This window comes from Pseudochaenichthys georgianus, unplaced genomic scaffold, assembly GCF_902827115.2.
Source record: "Pseudochaenichthys georgianus unplaced genomic scaffold, fPseGeo1.2 scaffold_502_arrow_ctg1, whole genome shotgun sequence".
In the NCBI taxonomy this organism is placed as follows: domain Eukaryota; kingdom Metazoa; phylum Chordata; class Actinopteri; order Perciformes; family Channichthyidae; genus Pseudochaenichthys; species Pseudochaenichthys georgianus.
The window spans coordinates 124,563-145,387 of record NW_027263063.1 but is presented as its reverse complement, the minus strand read 5'-3'; the positions used below and the strand labels follow the sequence as shown (position 1 = coordinate 145,387).

The window sequence follows — 20,825 nt, the reverse complement described above, 5'->3', positions numbered from 1 at the left end:
CATGTGGCTAATATTCATTTTTCTATAGCGGTGAATTTAGTAGCGATATGACACGGAGTGATGCACACCGAAACCTACTGATTTCAACACTACATCTATAGACGTCGAGATATTATTATTGCTGAATATTAAATGAAGGTACAGTTTATTTTAATACGTTTTTGTTTACAGACGTGGGTAGCATGTGACAACATCCGGAACGACCAGAAACCAAACTGCCGTGAAGTATTTCCTGTATTTTTAGAGTATTGATTACAGCGTTTAACATGTATTAAATATGAAGTTATGAAAGAGATAAGGAGGAGAAAGGGCATGTGGAAGTAAGCAATGAGTGTAAAATGTCGAAATCCTCCGTTTAACGCGATATCGGACACAGAAGACCGAGGGGGGAAGTCCCCTACGTCACCACAGCCGCCATTGAAGAGGAGGAGCCAAATGAGATATTTAGTCGGGTGACGAAGCCTTGTAGGATCTCTTCTGCTCGGCCGACCACAGAGAGGGAGCTGAATCATCTTCTGCTTGTAACATTACCGCGCCATTTTAATTAAAGTACCCATGTCTCTCTCCTGGACGCGAGAATAACGAACAAAGTTAACACTACTTCACAAAAAAGGGTCAAAATGTGAATCAAAATGAATAATAACAGCCGTAAACCCTGGAGGTAAAAGGCAGAATAAAAGCATTTATGAATGCATCGACTATTCTGCACTATTTCTTTGATATTCTATTGTATTTGTATTTACTTGCACTATTGTATCTGTGTTATTGTGTTGCTACGCACGAATGACAAACAGCCTTGAATCCTTGATCAGCTGACCTTTGACATCGTTCAGACTGGCTTCCGATAGGCTGTCGCTGAGGTCGATGAGCGTTCCCTCGGAGCGGCAGCGAGGCAGCGACGTGTTGTTGGTGGCCGTGGCTCGGATTCGATGGGCGGCCATGTTGGATCCGGCCGGAGGTCAGGTGACTCTGAAGCTTCTCCTGTAGCTCGAGGAACAACCTGTCAACATCCCATCCTCTCTGAAACACAGGACAATAAAACACGTTGTATAAATACAAAGAATTCAGAAAATATACTTTTAACCCTTGTGTGGCGTTCGGGTCAAATTTACATTTTAACTCAAAAAACTTTAATTAATGGGAAAAGATTTAAGCAAATGTACCTTTTACCCTAAATATTATTATTATTTAGCATGTATAAGCGTTTAGCACGTATTAGCACGTAGCAGTTTCTCCTTGTTTATGAGTACATCAGGGTTTCCGTTAGCCGGTAATTACCGGTTTTTAGCTGGTATAATTTATAAAAAACCGGTAAATTCAAAACCTGACGGTCAAAATGTCTGGTAATAATTAGGGAGGCTCCGATCGATCGGCCGCCGGTCATTATCGGCCGATATTCACTCTTAATAGTTTGATCGGTGCTCTCTATAAAGGCCGATCAGGAGAGCTGGATCTGATCGATGTGGACATGAACGCGAGTGAAGTGTAACCGGAGCGAGAGAGAGATCAGATCAGCTGCTGAGTCTGACCGAGACACGCAGCTCTGCATGATCACCTGAAGCCCCGCCCTCTGTTTAGCGAGCTGCAGGAGCTGCATGAGAAACTGACGGGCTGTCAGGAGAGAGAGAGAGGGAGGGAGAGGGAGAGGGAGGGAGAGAGAGAGAGAGGGAGGGAGAGGGGAAAAGAGAGGATCCGTTTCTCCCGTGTTCTTATTCAAAGTTGATGTAAACTTCTGAATAATGTACGTTATCTACTACAAGTAGTTTGAATGTAATAATTATGTTGTTTGTTGTTTGTGGAATCATTTATTGAAAAATGAATCTGAATTTTTCGATCTGTTACGATTATAAACTGAAGCAATATAAAAATGAGCCTCGTGAACTGAGTTTTAAACTGAAGCATATCTGCTCATAGTCCGGTAAGTACCTGCTAACGGAAACTCTGATACACAACTCTTATTATTATTATTGAAATATGACCGGTAAGTTTCAAATTTGTCCGGTAAAATAAATTCTGCCCGGACATTTGAGCGGCGAGAAAAAATCCTAGCGGAAACCCTGGAGTACATGTGTATACTTGCATGGATACACATCTTCATATCATCGTAATTCAATTGGCATGAACTTGTCTTGGGTATTCCTGCTATTCTGCACGAAAACATAAAAATAAACGTGGTTTTCTTTTGTCATTCTCTATAACACTCACTGCAGACGTGTATAATGCTCTAGAGATGATGAGGAAATTAAACCATACATTTGTGCTTGAAAATGGTCTCACATAAACAATAGGGCGTATTAAACGGTGTTAACATGAGCAGAAGTGAAAGAGCAGATGTGTGTCAGTGGAGGACGCTCAGAGGAGTTTTTATTAAATCCATAATTCATTCATACCGGTGTCAGATCGGGGACAACACCCTGCAGAAAGAGAGGAGGAGGAGGAGGAGGAGGAGGAGGAGGAGGAGGAGGAGGAGGACTCCTTACTACCAGAGGTGGAAAGTAGTGGAGTACGAATACTTCGTTACTGTACTTACGTACATGTTTCTGGTATCAGTACTTTACTCCACTTCTTATTTTTCTGACGAATTTTTACTTTGACTTCTTACATGTTGAACTCAAATACCTGTACTTTCTACTTCTCACATGTTGAACTCAAATACCTGTACTTTCTACTTCTTACATGTTGAACTCAAATACCTGAACTTTCTACTTCTTACATGTTGAACTCAAATACCTGTACTTTCTACTTCTTACATGTTGAACTCAAATACCTGTACTTTCTACTTCTTACATGTTGAACTCAAATACCTGTACTTTCTACTTCTTACATGTTGAACTCAAATACCTGTACTTTCTACTTCTTACATGTTGAACTCAAATACCTGTACTTTCTACTTCTTACATGTTGAACTCAAATACCTGTACTTTCTACTTCTTACATGTTGAACTCAAATACCTGTACTTTCTACTTCTTACATGTTGAACTCAAATACCTGTACTTTCTACTTCTTACATGTTGAACTCAAATACCTGTACTTTCTACTTCTTACATGTTGAACTCAAATACCTGTACTTTCTACTTCTTACATGTTGAACCCAAATACCTGTACTTTCTACTTCTCACATGTTGAACACAAATACCTGTACTTTCTACTTCTTACAAGTTGAACTCAAATACCTGTACTTTCTACTTCTTACATGTTGAACACAAATACCTGTACTTTCTACTTCTTACATGTTGAACTCAAATACCTGTACTTTCTACTTCTTACATGTTGAACTCAAATACCTGTACTTTCTACTTCTTACATGTTGAACTCAAATACCTGTACTTTATACTTCTTACATGTTGAACTCAAATACCTGTACTTTCTACTTCTTACATGTTGAACTCAAATACCTGTACTTTCTACTTCTTACATGTTGAACTCAAATACCTGTACTTTCTACTTCTTACATGTTGAACACAAATACCTGTACTTTCTACTTCTTACATGTTGAACTCAAATACCTGTACTTTCTACTTCTCTCATGTTGAACTCAAATACCTGTACTTTCTACTTCTCTCATGTTGAACTCAAATACCTGTACTTTCTACTTCTCTCATGTTGAACTCAAATACCTGTACTTTCTACTTCTTACATGTTGAACTCAAATACCTGTACTTTCTACTTCTTACATGTTGAACACAAATACCTGTACTTTCTACTTCTCTCATGTTGAACTCAAATACCTGTACTTTCTACTTCTTACATGTTGAACTCATATACCTGTACTTTCTACTTCTCTCATGTTGAACTCAAATACCTGTACTTTCTACTTCTCTCATGTTGAACTCAAATACCTGTACTTTCTACTTCTTACATGTTGAACTCATATACCTGTACTTTCTACTTCTCTCATGTTGAACTCAAATACCTGTACTTTCTACTTCTTACATGTTGAACACAAATACCTGTACTTTCTACTTCTCTCATGTTGAACTCAAATACCTGTACTTTCTACTTCTTACATGTTGAACTCATATACCTGTACTTTCTACTTCTCTCATGTTGAACTCAAATACCTGTACTTTCTACTTCTCTCATGTTGAACTCAAATACCTGTACTTTCTACTTCTTACATGTTGAACTCATATACCTGTACTTTCTACTTCTCTCATGTTGAACTCAAATACCTGTACTTTCTACTTCTCTCATGTTGAACTCAAATACCTGTACTTTCTACTTCTCTCATGTTGAACTCAAATACCTGTACTTTCTACTTCTTACATGTTGAACTCAAATACCTGTACTTTCTACTTCTTACATGTTGAACACAAATACCTGTACTTTCTACTTCTCTCATGTTGAACTCAAATACCTGTACTTTCTACTTCTTACATGTTGAACTCATATACCTGTACTTTCTACTTCTCTCATGTTGAACTCAAATACCTGTACTTTCTACTTCTCTCATGTTGAACTCAAATACCTGTACTTTCTACTTCTTACATGTTGAACTCATATACCTGTACTTTCTACTTCTCTCATGTTGAACTCAAATACCTGTACTTTCTACTTCTTACATGTTGAACACAAATACCTGTACTTTCTACTTCTCTCATGTTGAACTCAAATACCTGTACTTTCTACTTCTTACATGTTGAACTCATATACCTGTACTTTCTACTTCTCTCATGTTGAACTCAAATACCTGTACTTTCTACTTCTCTCATGTTGAACTCAAATACCTGTACTTTCTACTTCTCACATGTTGAACCCAAATACAGAAGGTGCAGTTGTGATAGACACGGTTCGCCTCTGGATTCTACCTCGATTCAGAGCAGAGTTAGATTTTGACACTTGATTGGAAGGAACCCGGAAGTGAAACGCCACTGTTGTGTATATGTTTGAGTGTGATGGGAATCGTCCTTTCTCACAGGGGAAGTTTAGACTCTGGATATGAGCGCAGGTGAAACTGAGCTCATCACTTTAACAATGCCTTTGTATTCAAATGAGTCAGGAGACGGAGCATGAAGCTGTTCAAAGTCACTATTCTTTCATCAACAGCTGTGTGTTCTACGGCCACCATGTCTGCGTCACATGGAGAGGATTTCACGGTGTGTTTTCACAAAGCTCAAATACAGGGACGTCGGTCTGTGTTCAGAGAGAATGGATTGACTGACAGGTAAAGAAACTGTTTGGGTTGTGCTTTTAAAAGTGTCTTTTTTAATATGTGTTTTCTGCAGAAAAACAAGAAGTCATTGTCAACAACTTCCCATCGCCGGTGACATGTATCGTGAGAGGAAATGTTTTCTGACGCTTCTTTACATGTTTACAGCCCTTTGTTTACTGATGAGTATTCTGATATAAACCTCACAGCTTCATCACAAGACCCAAAAGAAGAAGTTAGCGTCAAGCCTCCCGATGAGTTAAGGCGCTAAATGCCAGTTATCGAAGCTGCGTTTCACACCGGAGTCCATTTTGTTTAACTCTCTGAGGTCTAAGCCCTTTTTTATATGTTTGGCTCGCCTGGACTTTTTTTTGTAAAAATGCTATTAACACATGAACCCTGTGCTACACAATCAAGTAATATACATGTTTATGTTCATGACAAGCTAAGCTATCCGCATATGTAGGCTGCAGGGATGTCACGTGGATGTACAAATAGTTACGAGTACAAAAGAAAAAACAAGACGAGAATGTTTTCACTCTGAACTGTACTCAAAACCAACAGTGAAAAGTAGTCTATAAGTCTCTCCCTGCGAGAGGCGTGTGGCGCAGTGGGCTAGTGCGCTGGTGTTCGGATCAGGGGAGCACAGGTTCAAACTGTTAGTGTATTCTAGAGCCCTGAAGGCAGGAGAGACTGAAAAGAGTCAAGGGAAGCTTAGAAAAGTTAACAGCATTTAATTACACAAAAGATGCGGTGGTGTACAAAATGAAATGTGTGAGTGGAGGCGCTCTCCTCATCCGCCCGGTCAGTCCAGGCCAGCAGGAGGAAGAGGTCAATCATTGGCTTGCTCTTCCTGTTGTCATCTGAGGTCTTCTCCTATTGGCCGGTGTCGTCGGGGGGCGGGTCCAATGCAATTCCTGCCTTTTTCTGTTATAATTCAATCATTCTGGTGTCTGTGGTTATTTAAACATTCCCTAATAAACGTAATGCTAACCGGAAGTGAATAATTTTCAGAATAAAAGTATTAAGTTAATAGTTAGTGAACTTCAGGTTTTTCAGAATAAAACTGATTTAAATTAAATAGTGTATTTAATTCAAATTACGCCATATCAACATTGATTTTAATTTCTAACAAAACCCCGCTGCAGTCAGCATGTCGTTGTGTCCCTGAAGACACTTCACAACAAAGTGCTCCTGTGGGGATTGCCCACAGTACTGAGTATGTGAGTCGCTTTGGAGAAAAGCGTCTAACATGTAATGAGAGTGCATGCAACTTGTTCGTGGCCTCAAGAGGGTTAATAAAGACACAACACAAACAATATCAAAGACCTGACATCTGCAGTTCAGCCTCTCCTCTTCATCACTCACAAAACCTGCGACAGGTGACCGAAACCCAATAGGGGTGTAACGGTACACGTACCGAAATTATTCGGTATGGGCCCTTCGGTTTAACGCGTCATAGAGCGAGCAAGTCATTTCATCGGACGAGCTGGTCAGAGGGATGCGTTCAAATGTAGTCAGTAATTTGAGGAACTGGCGAAATGGCGAACGCAGATAAAGTTGAGCTGGAAAATCCTCCAGCATCATTGAAGTCTCCGGTTTGGGAACATTTTGGTTTCGCAGTTACGAACAAGGATGACGGACAAAGACAGGTGGACCGAACCAAAGCTGTTTGTCGGCATTGTTCAACTAATATTGGTTACGCGGCTGGCAACACATCAAACTTGCACACTCATTTGAAAAGGCATCACCCGAACGTGAATATCACCGGTACCAAAAGACTGAAGTGCAAACCCAACTCCCGCTAGCATTTAGCCTCCACCACTCGCAGAGAGTTCAGACCGAGCCGAAGCTATTACAAACGCCAAGTATCCTCATGTTGCCATGGTAGCAAAGCGCTACCTGGCTGTATCTGCTACCTCTGTCCCTAGCGAGAGGGTGTTCTCCACAGCAGGAGACATTGCTAGTGCCAGCTGATCTGCCCTTTCAGCAGCAATGTGGACAAGTTCATCTTTCTTTAGAACAACATGAAAATACAATGACAAGCAAATCCTAATCTCAAACTGGCTGCTGAGGTGCTAGTACAGTACAGTTCAAATACAGATGATTTCAGTTCATCGAAAAGCTGCACCTTAATGTTCATTTGATTATATTTTGTATTTATTTGAGTGAATACATTATTCACAGTTTAATAATAATTTTTAATAAATATGTTATGTTTTGTGATAATTTTTTCTGCTGTACCGAAAACGTACCGAACCGAACCGTGACCTAAAAACCGAGGTACGTACCGAACCGAAATGTTTGTGAACCGTTACACCCCTAAAACCCAATAAACCAGACCCAAGGCTTCATCACCATGCGCTCAGCAGCTACAGTGAAGATATGGCAATGAAAAACTGAAGTCCTCCTCCAACAGAGCGACATGAATATCTATAGGACAAATAAAATAGTGCAAGAGAATGTTTTGAGATGTGCGAGTAAATAGAAATGAAATTGAAATAGTGCAAGAAGAGTCTATAAGTAAATGGAATATGATATATCAGATACAAAATGTAAACAGGTGGATGTTCTTCACGGAGTTCAGGTGTTTAACAGTCTCGTGGCCTGTGGGATGAAACTGAGTCTGGTGGTTGTCGTCCGAATGAATGTGGTGTAAACAGAAAGGAAGATAATAACAGAAACAAGAAGCAACGGCCAAACAAGGTCTGCCCGGTGCAATATTGAATAATAACAGACTGCGTGGAGGGAGGTTATTTCTCGATAACCGCACTCATTATTTATATTACAGGTGTTGTATTATGATATATATATTTAATGTCTTATGTAACGGTTGCCTGTCAGTTTTTTGTATATCAGGAACATGAGCACTTTGTTTTTCGTAAGTGCATGAGAGATTTAAGCTTCAGTGCTCGCAGCCTCAGTGCTGACAGCTTCATGCATTCATTCATGCTTTTATTCTGCCTTTTACCTCCGGGGTTTACGGCTGCTGTTATTCATTTGTATTCACATTTTAATCTATTTTTAACCTTTTTCTTTGTAAGATAGTCCTCCCTTTTGCTGTATTGCATGTGCACTGGATGCTTTTTGGAGCCTCATAAAGTATCTATAGCTGGGTAATATAAAGATGTCATTTCATTGTGATATGAGAATAGACATTATGTCAGATTTTGGATATCGTAATATCACAAAAACATATTTTCTGGGTTTAAAAGCTGCGTGACAGTAAACACATTTGATTTGTATTAACTTTCTAGTCTGTATACCTGACCTTTGAAGTTAAATCAGTAGGCAACATGTCTATGAAGTGTTTTGCTCAAAATACGAAACAGATCTCCCATTCTAGCCACGCCTCATATCCCTCTGTTTCACTTCCTGTTTCTAAAGTGCTGATTTGGGGATAAAGCTTTAAAAAGGAGGGTCTGAGCTCATGCGGGACCCGGCAGCTACCGTCTAAACTAAATGCTGCCGTGATGAAACTCCATATCATGGATTATCAAGGCTCTGAAACAGTCTGGAGCTCAAAGGCTTTCTCTCTCCCGGTTACACCACAAGGTGAGTTCCTTTCTACTTCCTGCTTCTTCACACACATGCTCTCCAGTACAGGTTAGCTCTGAGTGTTAGCGATGCTAATGTAAACACCGACCATATTACGTCCAAAACAGTCGGGCATTGTTTCTGATAGCAACGTTTCTGATTGGCCCGTGGGTCCACATTTCAGATGTTACGTCATATCGGACGCAAATCTGGATCAGATCCGTTGTTCCCGGTTTTTAGAGATTTGGGTACGGAGGAAAAGAGAGAGGGTTTATTTCCTGACGCTGCGTGAGTTCCCCGACACACCGGGACACACGTTGATGGAGAGAAGACATCAACAAGCGCATTTTGCATGATAGGTCCTCTTTAAAGTAAAAATGTCCAATAAAAGAAGAAATAAAATGATATTTAATATTTATTTTGTATTAGCAATTAAACTAATATATAAGTATTTATCCAAAAGCACAGACAGCCAAACTCACAATGTTGCAGTATCTATATTGAGGTTTTAAATAAAGTGTATTGTCAGAATCACACAGGCCCAGTTTGATCCTCTGTCTGCGGCTTTGAGTATCAAAATCCACTTTATTAAAACTCTGAGGGTAAATCTGACCCTCTGTTAGCTCCATGCTAACGTTAGCATGCTCTGATTCCTCCATGGCATGCAACTCTCTCAGAGGCGGGGGAGGGGGGTCAGATCAGATGTAAAGTGTGGGTGGTCTGCAGCCTGCTTAACTCTCTCCAATAAACACAGAAGGGGGGGGGGGGGGGGCTACTGGATGTAAATCTGAGAGAAACTCTGTCATACTACTGTCTGTATGCTGTTGGTGATTATCAGCTGCTAACAGGTAGCTCTCCCTCCAGCCTCTTCAACAACACTCGGAGTAACAGCTTTCATTAAAGTGTGTGTGTGTGTGTGTGTGTGTGAGTGTGTCTGTCTGTCTGTCTGTCTGTCTGTCTGCCTGTCTGTCTGTCTGTCTGCCTGTCTGTCTGCGTGTGTGTGTGTGTGTGTGTGTGTGTGTGTGTGTGTGTGTGTGTGTGTGTGTGTGTGTGTATGTGTGTGTGTGTGTGCCTGTCTGTCTGTCTGTCTGCGTGTGTGTGTGTGTGTGTGTGTGTGTGTGTGTGTGTGTGTGTGTGTGTGTGTGTGTGTGTGTGTGTGTGTGTGTGTGTGTGTGTGTGTGTGTGTGTGTGTGTGTGTGTGTGTGTGTGTGTGTGTGTGTGTGTGTGTGTGTGTGTGTGTGTGTGTGTGTGTGTGTGTGAGTTCTGAAGCTGCAGAAACGCCAGATGATGTGTATATATGAAGCCAGCAGGAGGTCTGGGTGCAGCTTCACTCTGGGAGGCAGGGACAGGGCGGGGGGGAAGCATCAGGGTGTCATCAGAGATTTAAAGAGGCCCTGCTTTGCTTCGTGGGGTTTCCCCTCCGAGAAGGCGGGTAAACAAAATGACCGAATGATCTCCTCAGTGTCCACAGAACACCGTTTACTGGACCCTCTGTAAACAATGGAAGCTTGTAATACTTCTCTCTCCAGCTGCAGGAATGTATTTGGTGTGTTTCAAACACGTAACCGTAGAGACGGGGAGAAAATGGATGGATGGTGTTTTTGCATTTACTTCCAGATGAAAGAGAACACTTAAATAATTCAGAGAATGCTGCAGCAAACAGGACGGACACATTATCTGGTTCTCTGTAAATAATGTAAGCTTTTATTGCTCGGTCTCTCGAGGTGTATCTGGTTGTAATTTCGGCTTTTATTGCTTTTTCTCTCCGAATGTACAGATGCATGTGTTGCGTTCCAATCTGATTGTGAAGAGGGCAGGATTGTAGCTCTCGCACCACTCCATCACATAGCCGTGCTGCATCAGGGTTATTGTAGTCTTTGCAGACCATTGCCTTGCACTAAAACCTATAGAACACACCATGAGGGAAGTGTAACGGTGCAGTAGCTTCACGTTCATCCCTCATTCCAAAACCAAAGTTATGAATGTTAGATTATAATCTCGTCTGTGCTTCTGAAACCTCTGCTCTCCCTTCCTGTCTGCCAGAGAGGCGGTCGCTCCATTGTGAGCATCGTTATGAGGAAACAGATCGAAGGTTTAGACATAAAACGTTGGTCTGTGGAAGTAGCTTATATTGGGATGGGGTGCAAAATGTGAATGTTTAAAATGTATTTCAATGTCATTTTATTATGTGTTCCTTTAGCACTATGTCGTTATGCTTTTAATACATTAGTCTTTGCTTTTCTTGGACCAAAACAGACACTCACATGCATCCACTTCCTGTTTCGATGACATTTAAGTCTCAAGTTCCTGCTGACTCATCATGTTCCCTTTATGCTGCATTAATACCACACTATATCCTGAGCAGAGGAAGAGCAGTGATGAGGCCGAGGCTATCAAACTGTCCAGGGTCAAACGCTGCTCACCCCGCTGCAATAAAAGCATGTTGATGTCCAAACTCTGCTCACCCCGCTGCAATAAAAGCATATTGATGTCCAAACGCTGCTCACCCCGCTGCAATAAAAGCATCCTGATGCCCAAACGCTGCTCACCCCGCTGCAATAAAAGCATCCTGATGCCCAAACGCTACTCACCCCGCTGCAATAAAAGCATCCTGATGCCCAAACGCTGCTCACCCCGCTGCAATAAAAGCATATTGATGTCCAAACGCTGCTCACCCCGCTGCAATAAAAGCATGTTGATGTCCAAACGCTGCTCATCCCGCTGCAATAAAAGCATGTTGATGCCCAAACGCTACTCACCCCGCTGTAATAAAAGCATATTGATGTCCAAACGCTGCTCACCCCGCTGTAATAAAAGCATATTGATGTCCAAACGCTACTCACCCCGCTGCAATAAAAGCATCCTGATGCCCAAACGCTGCTCACCCCGCTGCAATAAAAGCATATTGATGTCCAAACGCTGCTCACCCCGCTGCAATAAAAGCATATTGATGTCCAAACGCTGCTCACCCCGCTGCAATAAAAGCATGTTGATGTCCAAACGCTGCTCACCCCACTGTAATAAAAGCATCCTGATGTCCAAACTCTGCTCACCCCGCTGCAATAAAAGCATCCTGATGCCCAAACGCTGCTCACCCCGCTGCAATAAAAGCATCCTGATGTCCAAACGCTGCTCACCCCGCTGCAATAAAAGCATCTTGATGCCCAAACTCTGCTCACCCCGCTGCAATAAAAGCATCCTGATGTCCAAACGCTGCTCACCCCGCTGCAATAAAAGCATCCTGATGCCCAAACGCTGCTCACCCCGCTGCAATAAAAGCATCCTGATGCCCAAACGCTGCTCACCCCGCTGCAATAAAAGCATATTGATGTCCAAACGCTGCTCACCCCGCTGCAATAAAAGCATGTTGATGTCCAAACGCTGCTCATCCCGCTGCAATAAAAGCATGTTGATGCCCAAACGCTACTCACCCCGCTGTAATAAAAGCATCCTGATGTCCAAACTCTGCTCACCCCGCTGCAATAAAAGCATCCTGATGCCCAAACGCTGCTCACCCCGCTGCAATAAAAGCATCCTGATGTCCAAACGCTGCTCACCCCGCTGCAATAAAAGCATCTTGATGCCCAAACTCTGCTCACCCCGCTGCAATAAAAGCATCCTGATGTCCAAACGCTGCTCACCCCGCTGCAATAAAAGCATCTTGATGCCCATACTCTGCTCACCCCGCTGCAATAAAAGCATCCTGATGCCCAAACTCTGATCACCCCGCTGCAATAAAAGCATCCTGATGCCCAAACTCTGCTCACCCCGCAACAATAAAAGCATATTGATGTCCAAACGCTGCTCACCCCGCAACAATAAAAGCATCCTGATGTCCAAACGCTGCTCACCCCGCTGCAATAAAAGCATCCTGATGTCCAAACGCTGCTCACCCCGCAACAATAAAAGCACCCTCATGCCAAAACGCTGCTCATGAAAAAGTCAGAATGTTTATGAAAAAGTATTTGGGGAAAAATGTCGATTTTTTTGGGAATATCTAGAGAACAAAGTTAGCTTGTTAGATTTGAGAAAAACGTGTTTCCATTTTTTACTGAAAAGATAGAAAAAATCTCTGAATTTCTTTGAAAAAACCTCAACATTTTGAAAAAAAGTTTAGAAAAAAATTGAAATTTGATCAAAAGAAATCTGAAAGTTTCTGAAAAAAATCTGAAATGTTATGAAATCCTGCTGATGCCCAAACATGCCCAACATCTAACAATAAGAGCCTCTCACTCTGTTTCACCCCTGGGTGCGTTAGAGTCTCTGAGTTCAGGGACGATGTGCTCCTGAGCAGGAAGTGGAGGAAATGCCTTTGTGATGAGAGGCGATTCAAACACTTCCTCCACCTCTCCGCCTTCAACACATTGTTCCTTCACAGAGCAGCTTTAAACGCAACATGCATGGACATCATATGCAGAACTAACCTAAAGTGTGAAATAAAGACCTGATATTCAGTCTGGTCAGCTTTGCCTCGTGCTCTTGACCTCATACTGTCTGCATGGGAAACACTGATGTGTATTCAAATGAAACTAAATGAGCTTTCATTTGATCTTTGCATGCAGGGAGGAGAGACTATAATGAATATCTCAAACAGATTGTGTCCCTTTTCTTCCTCCTACAAGTCGAGATGGAGCGTTATGACATGGCTTAGTTGAATAATCCAGAACAGACAGACGTATTGACCGTTGTTAAGGACTTATTGACCGTTGTTAAGGACTTATTGACCATTGTTAAGGACTTATTGACCGTTGTTAAGGACGCTCACATCTGCAGAAAGAAGTTTGGTCGATTGGACTGTATACAGTTTGGCCGAAAAGCAAACTGCATGCTTGGCGTCGGGCTCCCGATCCGCCTGTCGGTGTTCTTTTCCCCATGATGACCGCGTCGCTGCACATCCTTACGGCCCGTCTACGCTACAGGCATCAAAAAATCTTGAAGCTGGGCGATTTTTTGCGAGCAACGCGACCAACAACCAATCACAGGAATCGCCCGCCCCCGGCATACAAAGCAATAGCAATGTTAAAACGAAGTGGATATAAACTCCCCAAACAGGCGAAACCCTACCAGTTTCCCCCCCTGTCTCTGCCACCTCCCTCCACGCCTGGCTCCTCCGGTTTGTATCCCGGTAATAGTTCTGGTCGTAAAGAACCGGGTGATTTGCTACCGTAATTTCTCGTTTGGAATATGAGGAAATGAACTGCGGTCTGGCTCTCCCTGCTTACACGCGGTTTGATTGGCTAGCGCTTGTACTGGCGGGATTTGCATAAACGGGATTTGATTGGCTGATGCCAGCTTCGAAAGCATCGGGAGCATCAAAAGTTGAACATTGCTCAACTTTTGATGCTCACGATGCTTGCAAAGCCATGCTCCGCTCCCCACAATGCAGTTCGGCGAAGATTCTGAATCTTCTACCAGAACTAACCTAAAGAGTGAAATACAAACTGACGACACAAAAGGACCTGACATTCGGCTGGAGGACAGTGAGGGCCTTTTGTATCTTTCCCACGCATGCAAACTGTACTCAAATGCATCGGACACACTGAAGTGTATTCAAATGCAACTAAATGAGCTTTGATTTGACCTCGCCGCTTCAGAAGAGAGGAGAGATTATAATGAACCGTTTCAAACACACTGTGTCCCTTTTCTTTCTCCTACAAGTACACAAAGCCGTGTGTCCTTGGGCAAGACACTTCACCTGAACTTGCTACTGTGGGTATTGTCCACAGTATCTGACCATTGCACGTATGATATATGTGTAATGTGTGTATATGTAAACACGCTTTGAGTCATTGAAAAAGCTCTATAATAAATATAAGGAATTATTATTATTATTACAAGTAAACAGTAACGGTACGTCCACACAGCAGCTTGAGACGAATCGTCCACCGCTTCCAACGCTTCTCTGCCCGTTGACTTTGAATGGGGATGACGTCTTTTTACGTCTTTTCGCCGAACTGCATTGTGGGGGAGCGAAGCGAAGATTTCCAGGATTTCCAGGATTCAAAAGTTGAGCAATGTTCAACTGTTGAAGCTGAGCTGGAAGCGTCAGCCAATCAAACACATTTATGCAAAACTGACAGTAGAAGCGCTAGCCAATCAAACCGTAGAAGTTACGGTATCAAATCACCCGGTTCTTTACGACCAGAACTATTAACGGATACAAACCGGAGGAACCAGCATGGAGGGAGGTGGCAGAGACAGTGGGGGGGAAACTGGCAGGGTTTCGCCTGTTTGGGGAGTTTATATATATATATATTGCATAAAATTCCCGGGTTTTTTTGCTTTGTATGTCGGGGGCGGGAGATCCATGTGATTGGTCGCAAAAAATCCCCAAGCTGTCAGACTCGCCCAGCTCCAAGATATTCAAGACTTTTTAACAGCTGCCGTGTGGATGTACCGTTAGAGTTAAATACACCTGTGAGATGTGTTGCTTCAGCTTCTCACTGGACATAAAGCAGCTTATAGCAGAGTACTTCAAAGACTGGATATAAATATATTTATTTACCATACAAGTAGAAGAAACTAAACACATCGATGCCACACAATAGTCCTTAACTGGAATAGTGAATGTAATGACTCCAGGACGTTTGATTACAACAAGCAGTTTCCATGAGTTAAAGCAGATTATTTGTTATTATATATATATTATTATCTGTGAATGTATATGCCTTTAATAATACATTGTGTGTTGTTTTTTACCCCATTTTTTAAACAATAATACATATTGTTGGATATCTTTTAAGTGGTTTTACATTTATTTTCCATATGTTTAACAATTAAACATATTTTCATGAATTTGTTTGAATTAAATTCTTTCTCTGGTTTGTTTATTTATTTTTTAGAATTTTTTAAATCATACCTATTCTTAGGATTGTTTCCATTAAATGCTCTGTCTATTTATTTATTTATTTGTACTTAATAAAACATTTTAATTTTACCAATCGTACATATTTTTAGGATTTTCTTCAAATAAAATTCCCTGTCTCTTTATTTATTTTTAAATCACAGTCAATAGTTCAGATTTATTTGAGTTATATTTTCTGTTTTTATAATACATGTTTCCAATTGCTTTTATATGTATCATATACCACAGCAAACATTCTGGTTCTGACCTTCCAGCGCGCGCTTCTGTGTCACAGGACCCAATATTCTCTGCATGCATCATCTTTCCAAACCTTCTGGTCAATAAACTGGATGTTGTTTTGCAGAAACAGTTGTTATTATTTGCTCCCGAGGACTAACCGTCTGATCTGAGACGAGCAGACACAGAATATTAAATTCTTTTTTAATAAAACCCACTCAGTCTTTGTTGCTGGCGGCGATAATCTGCACGTGCAAACATTTGATGTGCGAACAGCTCTGGCTCTCGGGCCGCGGGAACATTCGCTAAAGTCCATATTCACTGGTGTTCACGCTGGACACGGTGCAGCCTCACATGCACACTGTGCAGCCTCACATGCACACTGTGCAGCCTCACATGCACACGGTGCAGCCTCACATGCACACGGTGCAGCCTCACATGCACACTGTGCAGCCTCACATGCACACGGTGCAGCCTCACATGCACACGGTGCAGCCTCACATGCACACTGTGCAGCCTCACATGCACACGGTGCAGCCTCACATGCACACTGTGTGGTTCCTGCTTCCCTGCAATCCACAATATAAACACACCAAGGTGGATAAGCAGGGGAGGAATGTGAGGAATGCAGAGCTCCAAATGAATCAAGCACTATTCAAGTGGAGGAGGAGGAGGAGGAGGAGGAGGAGGAGGAGGAGGAGGAGGAGGAGGAGGAGGAGGAGGAGGAGAGGAAGATGTATCTTTCTCCTCACGACAAAGACGAGGCTAGAGATCACGGTTAACTGTCGTTCTCTGCTTTTATCAGGAAGTGCATTGGGCTGCTGTCCTTGTTGCCAGTCTTGTCACGAACCTGACAACAATGGCACTATAATCACACACACACACACACACACACACACTTCACTCCCCCTGCTCTGAGGTCACAGCAGGCATACTAGCAGACAGCAGGACTGATGGATGAGGGAATCTCTGCCGTTGTTCACCAGGATTGTGACGTCAGGAAACGTTGAGGCCTCCCGTTTGTTCAGAGAATAAAACAACCCGTGCTCCTCTGTGACGCCATAAAGCATCCTTTAGAGACGTTTGCCGTCTCTAAAGGATGCTTTCTTCAGACTGCTGAGTCAAACACTGTGAACAGTCTGTGCGTTTCACCATAGAGTGCTGTTAGCATGCTAGCTGATGCTAGCACTGTGTTCTTGTATTGGAGCAAAACTACAGATACATGATATGCAGTAAAAGCAGAAGTACTCAGATCTTGTACTTGAGTGAAATAGAAGTACTCAGATCTTGTACTTGAGTGAAGTAGAAGTACTCAGATCTTGTACTTGAGTGAAATAGAAGTACTCAGATCTTGTACTTGAGTGAAGTAGAAGTACTCAGATCTTGTACTTGAGTGAAATAGAAGTACTCAGATCTTGTACTTGAGTGAAGTAGAAGTACTCAGATCTTGTACTTGAGTAAAAGTAGAAGTACTCAGATCTTGTACTTGAGTAAAAGTAGAAGTACTCAGATCTTGTACTTGAGTAAAAGTAGAAGTACTCAGATGTTGTACTTGAGTTAAAGTAGAAGTACTCAGATCTTGTACTTGAGTAAAAGTAGAAGTACTCAGATCTTGTACTTGAGTAAAAGGAGAAGTACTCAGATCTTGTACTTGAGTAAAAGTAGAAGTACTCAGATCTTGTACTTGAGTAAAAGTAGAAGTACTCAGATCTTGTACTTGAGTAAAAGTAGAAGTACTCAGGTCTTGCACTTGAGTAAAAGTAGAAGTACTCAGATCTTGTACTTGAGTAAAAGTAGAGGTAGTCAGATCTTGTACTTGAGTAAAAGTAGAAGTAGTCAGATCTTGTACTTGAGTAAAAGTAGAAGTACTCAGATCTTGTACTTGAGTAAAAGTAGAAGTACTCAGATCTTGTACTTGAGTGAAATAGAAGTACTCAGATCTTGTACTTGAGTGAAGTAGAAGTACTCAGATCTTGTACTTGAGTAAAAGTAGAAGTACTCAGATCTTGTACTTGAGTGAAGTAGAAGTACTCAGATCTTGTACTTGAGTGAAATAGAAGTACTCAGATCTTGTACTTGAGTGAAAGTAGAAGTACTCAGATCTTGTACTTGAGTAAAAGTAGAAGTACTCAGATCTTGTACTTGAGTAAAAGTAGAAGTACTCAGATCTTGTACTTGAGTAAAAGTAGAAGTACTCAGATGTTGTACTTGAGTTAAAGTAGAAGTACTCAGATCTTGTACTTGAGTAAAAGTAGAAGTACTCAGGTCTTGCACTTGAGTGAAATAGAAGTACTCAGATCTTGTACTTGAGTGAAGTAGAAGTACTCAGATCTTGTACTTGAGTGAAATAGAAGTACTCAGATCTTGTACTTGAGTGAAGTAGAAGTACTCAGATCTTGTACTTGAGTAAAGTAGAAGTACTCAGATCTTGTACTTGAGTAAAAGTAGAAGTACTCAGATCTTGTACTTGAGTAAAAGTAGAAGTACTTGAGTTAAAGTAGAAGTACTCAGATCTTGTACTTGAGTAAAAGGAGAAGTACTCAGATCTTGTACTTGAGTAGAAGTACTCAGATCTTGTACTTGAGTAAAAGTAGAAGTACTCAGATCTTGTACTTGAGTAAAAGTAGAAGTACTCAGGTCTTGCACTTGAGTAAAAGTAGAAGTAGTCAGATCTTGTACTTGAGTAAAAGTAGAAGTAGTCAGATCTTGTACTTGAGTAAAAGTAGAAGTACTCAGATCTTGTACTTGAGTAAAAGTAGAAGTACTCAGATCTTGTACTTGAGTGAAATAGAAGTACTCAGATCTTGTACTTGAGTGAAGTAGAAGTACTCAGATCTTGTACTTGAGTAAAAGTAGAAGTACTCAGATCTTGTACTTGAGTAAAAGTAGAAGTACTCAGATCTTGTACTTGAGTAAAAGTAGAAGTACTCAGATGTTGTACTTGAGTTAAAGTAGAAGTACTCAGATCTTGTACTTGAGTAAAAGTAGAAGTACTCAGATCTGGTACTTGAGTAAAAGTAGAAGTACTCAGATGTTGTACTTGAGTAAAAGTAGAAGTACTCAGATCTTGTACTTGAGTAAAAGTAGAAGTACTCAGATCTTGTACTTGAGTGAAATAGAAGTACTCAGATCTTGTACTTGAGTGAAGTAGAAGTACTCAGATCTTGTACTTGAGTAAAAGTAGAAGTACTCAGATCTTGTACTTGAGTAAAAGTAGAAGTACTCAGATATTGTACTTGAGTAAAAGTAGAAGTACTCAGATGTTGTACTTGAGTTAAAGTAGAAGTACTCAGATCGTGTACTTGAGTAAAAGTAGAAGTACTCAGATCTTGTACTTGAGTAAAAGTAGAAGTACTCAGATCTTGTACTTGAGTAAAAGTAGAAGTACTCAGATGTTGTACTTGAGTTAAAGTAGAAGTACTCAGATCTTGTACTTGAGTAAAAGTAGAAGTACTCAGATCTGGTACTTGAGTAAAAGGAGAAGTACTCAGATCTTGTACTTGAGTAAAAGTAGAAGTAGTCAGATCTTGTACTTGAGTAAAAGTAGAAGTACTCAGATCTTGTACTTGAGTAAAAGTAGAAGTACTCAGATCTTGTACTTGAGTAAAAGTAGAAGTACTCAGATCTTGTACTTGAGTAAAAGTAGAAGTACTCAGATCTTGTACTTGAGTAAAAGTAGAAGTACTCAGATCTTGTACTTGAGTAAAAGTAGAAGTACTCAGATCTTGTTCTTGAGTAAAAGTAGAAGTACTCAGATCTTGTAGTAAAAGTACAAGTACTCAGATCTTGTACTTGAGTAAAAGCAGAAGTACTCAGGTCTTGTACTTGAGTTAAAGTAGAAGTACTCAGATCTTGTACTTGAGTAAAAGTAGAAGTACTCAGATCTTGTACTTGAGTAAAAGGAGAAGTACTCAGATCTTGTACTTGAGTAAAAGTAGAAGTACTCAGATCTTGTACTTGAGTAAAAGTAGAAGTACTCAGATCTTGTTCTTGAGTAAAAGTAGAAGTACTCAGATCTTGTACTTGAGTGAAGTAGAAGTACTCAGATCTTGTACTTGAGTAAAAGTAGAAGTAGTCAGATCTTGTACTTGAGTAAAAGTAGAAGTAGTCAGATCTTGTACTTGAGTAAAAGTAGAAGTACTCAGATCTTGTACTTGAGTAAAGTAGAAGTACTCAGATATTTTTCTTGAGTAAAAGTAGAAGTACTCAGATCTTGTACTTGAGTAAAGTAGAAATACTCAGGTCTTGTACTTGAGTAAAAGTAGAAGTACTCAGATATTTTTCTTGAGTAAAAGTAGAAGTACTCAGATCTTGTACTTGAGTAAAAGTAGAAGTACTCAGATCTTGTACTTGAGTAAAGTAGAAGTAGTCAGATCTTGTATTTGAGTAAAAGGAGAAGTACTCAGATCTTGTTCTTGAGTAAAAGTAGAAGTACTCAGATCTTGTACTTGAGTAAAGTAGAAGTACCAGAGTGGAGGAATACTCTGTTACAGTCAAAGTAAACGAAACGTCTCAGCAATCATTGTTCCATCAGAGCAGATCAGATGCAGCTGATAAAGGGGGGGGGGGCTCCAGTGTGACTCACTCCTGGTATAAAGACTGTCTTATCATGGAGGTTGTGACTGGTTGTTGTTATTGTTGTTGTTGTTGTTGTTGGTGGGGGGGGTACCAGCATGCCTTCATGTCGTCATAACTGTTGTAATCAGCTGAGACGCTTATCTGGAATCACATGCATTCATTCAGACAAAGAATTCATTCACGTCCGATGTCGGGACCTCCGGAGGAGACGCTTTGAGTGATACAGATATAAAAAAAACTTGATTTGCATCAGTTTTTTTGAACGCACTTCTGGGCTGTTTTCCATTCGATAAAACAACTATTTATATCTTAAACTGCACTGTTGCTTTTATTATTGCATTCTAAACATGTCTCTTTCTATTATAGTTGTTTTAATGATATGTTATGGGTTTATGTATTTAAAAGTAATGTTTCAGTCTTTGTTCGTAAGGCACTTTGAGTTGTGTTAAGATTAGCTGCATAAATAAACTCACCGCCTG

At 40.9% G+C, this 20,825-nt stretch overlaps 1 protein-coding gene across 1 annotated transcript in view; it reads right to left on the bottom strand.

Moving 5' to 3' along the window:
- The window catches only part of LOC117442910 (SH3 domain-binding protein 4), a 58,103-nt gene that overhangs the window by 30,579 nt on the left and 6,699 nt on the right, over window positions 1–20,825 (bottom strand). Inside the window, exon 2 of the mRNA XM_034078856.2 lies at window positions 818–1,020. Within this exon, the coding sequence (XP_033934747.1) occupies window positions 818–941 (124 nt within the window). The 5' untranslated portion in view covers window positions 942–1,020. The remainder of the gene's footprint in view (window positions 1–817; window positions 1,021–20,825) is intronic.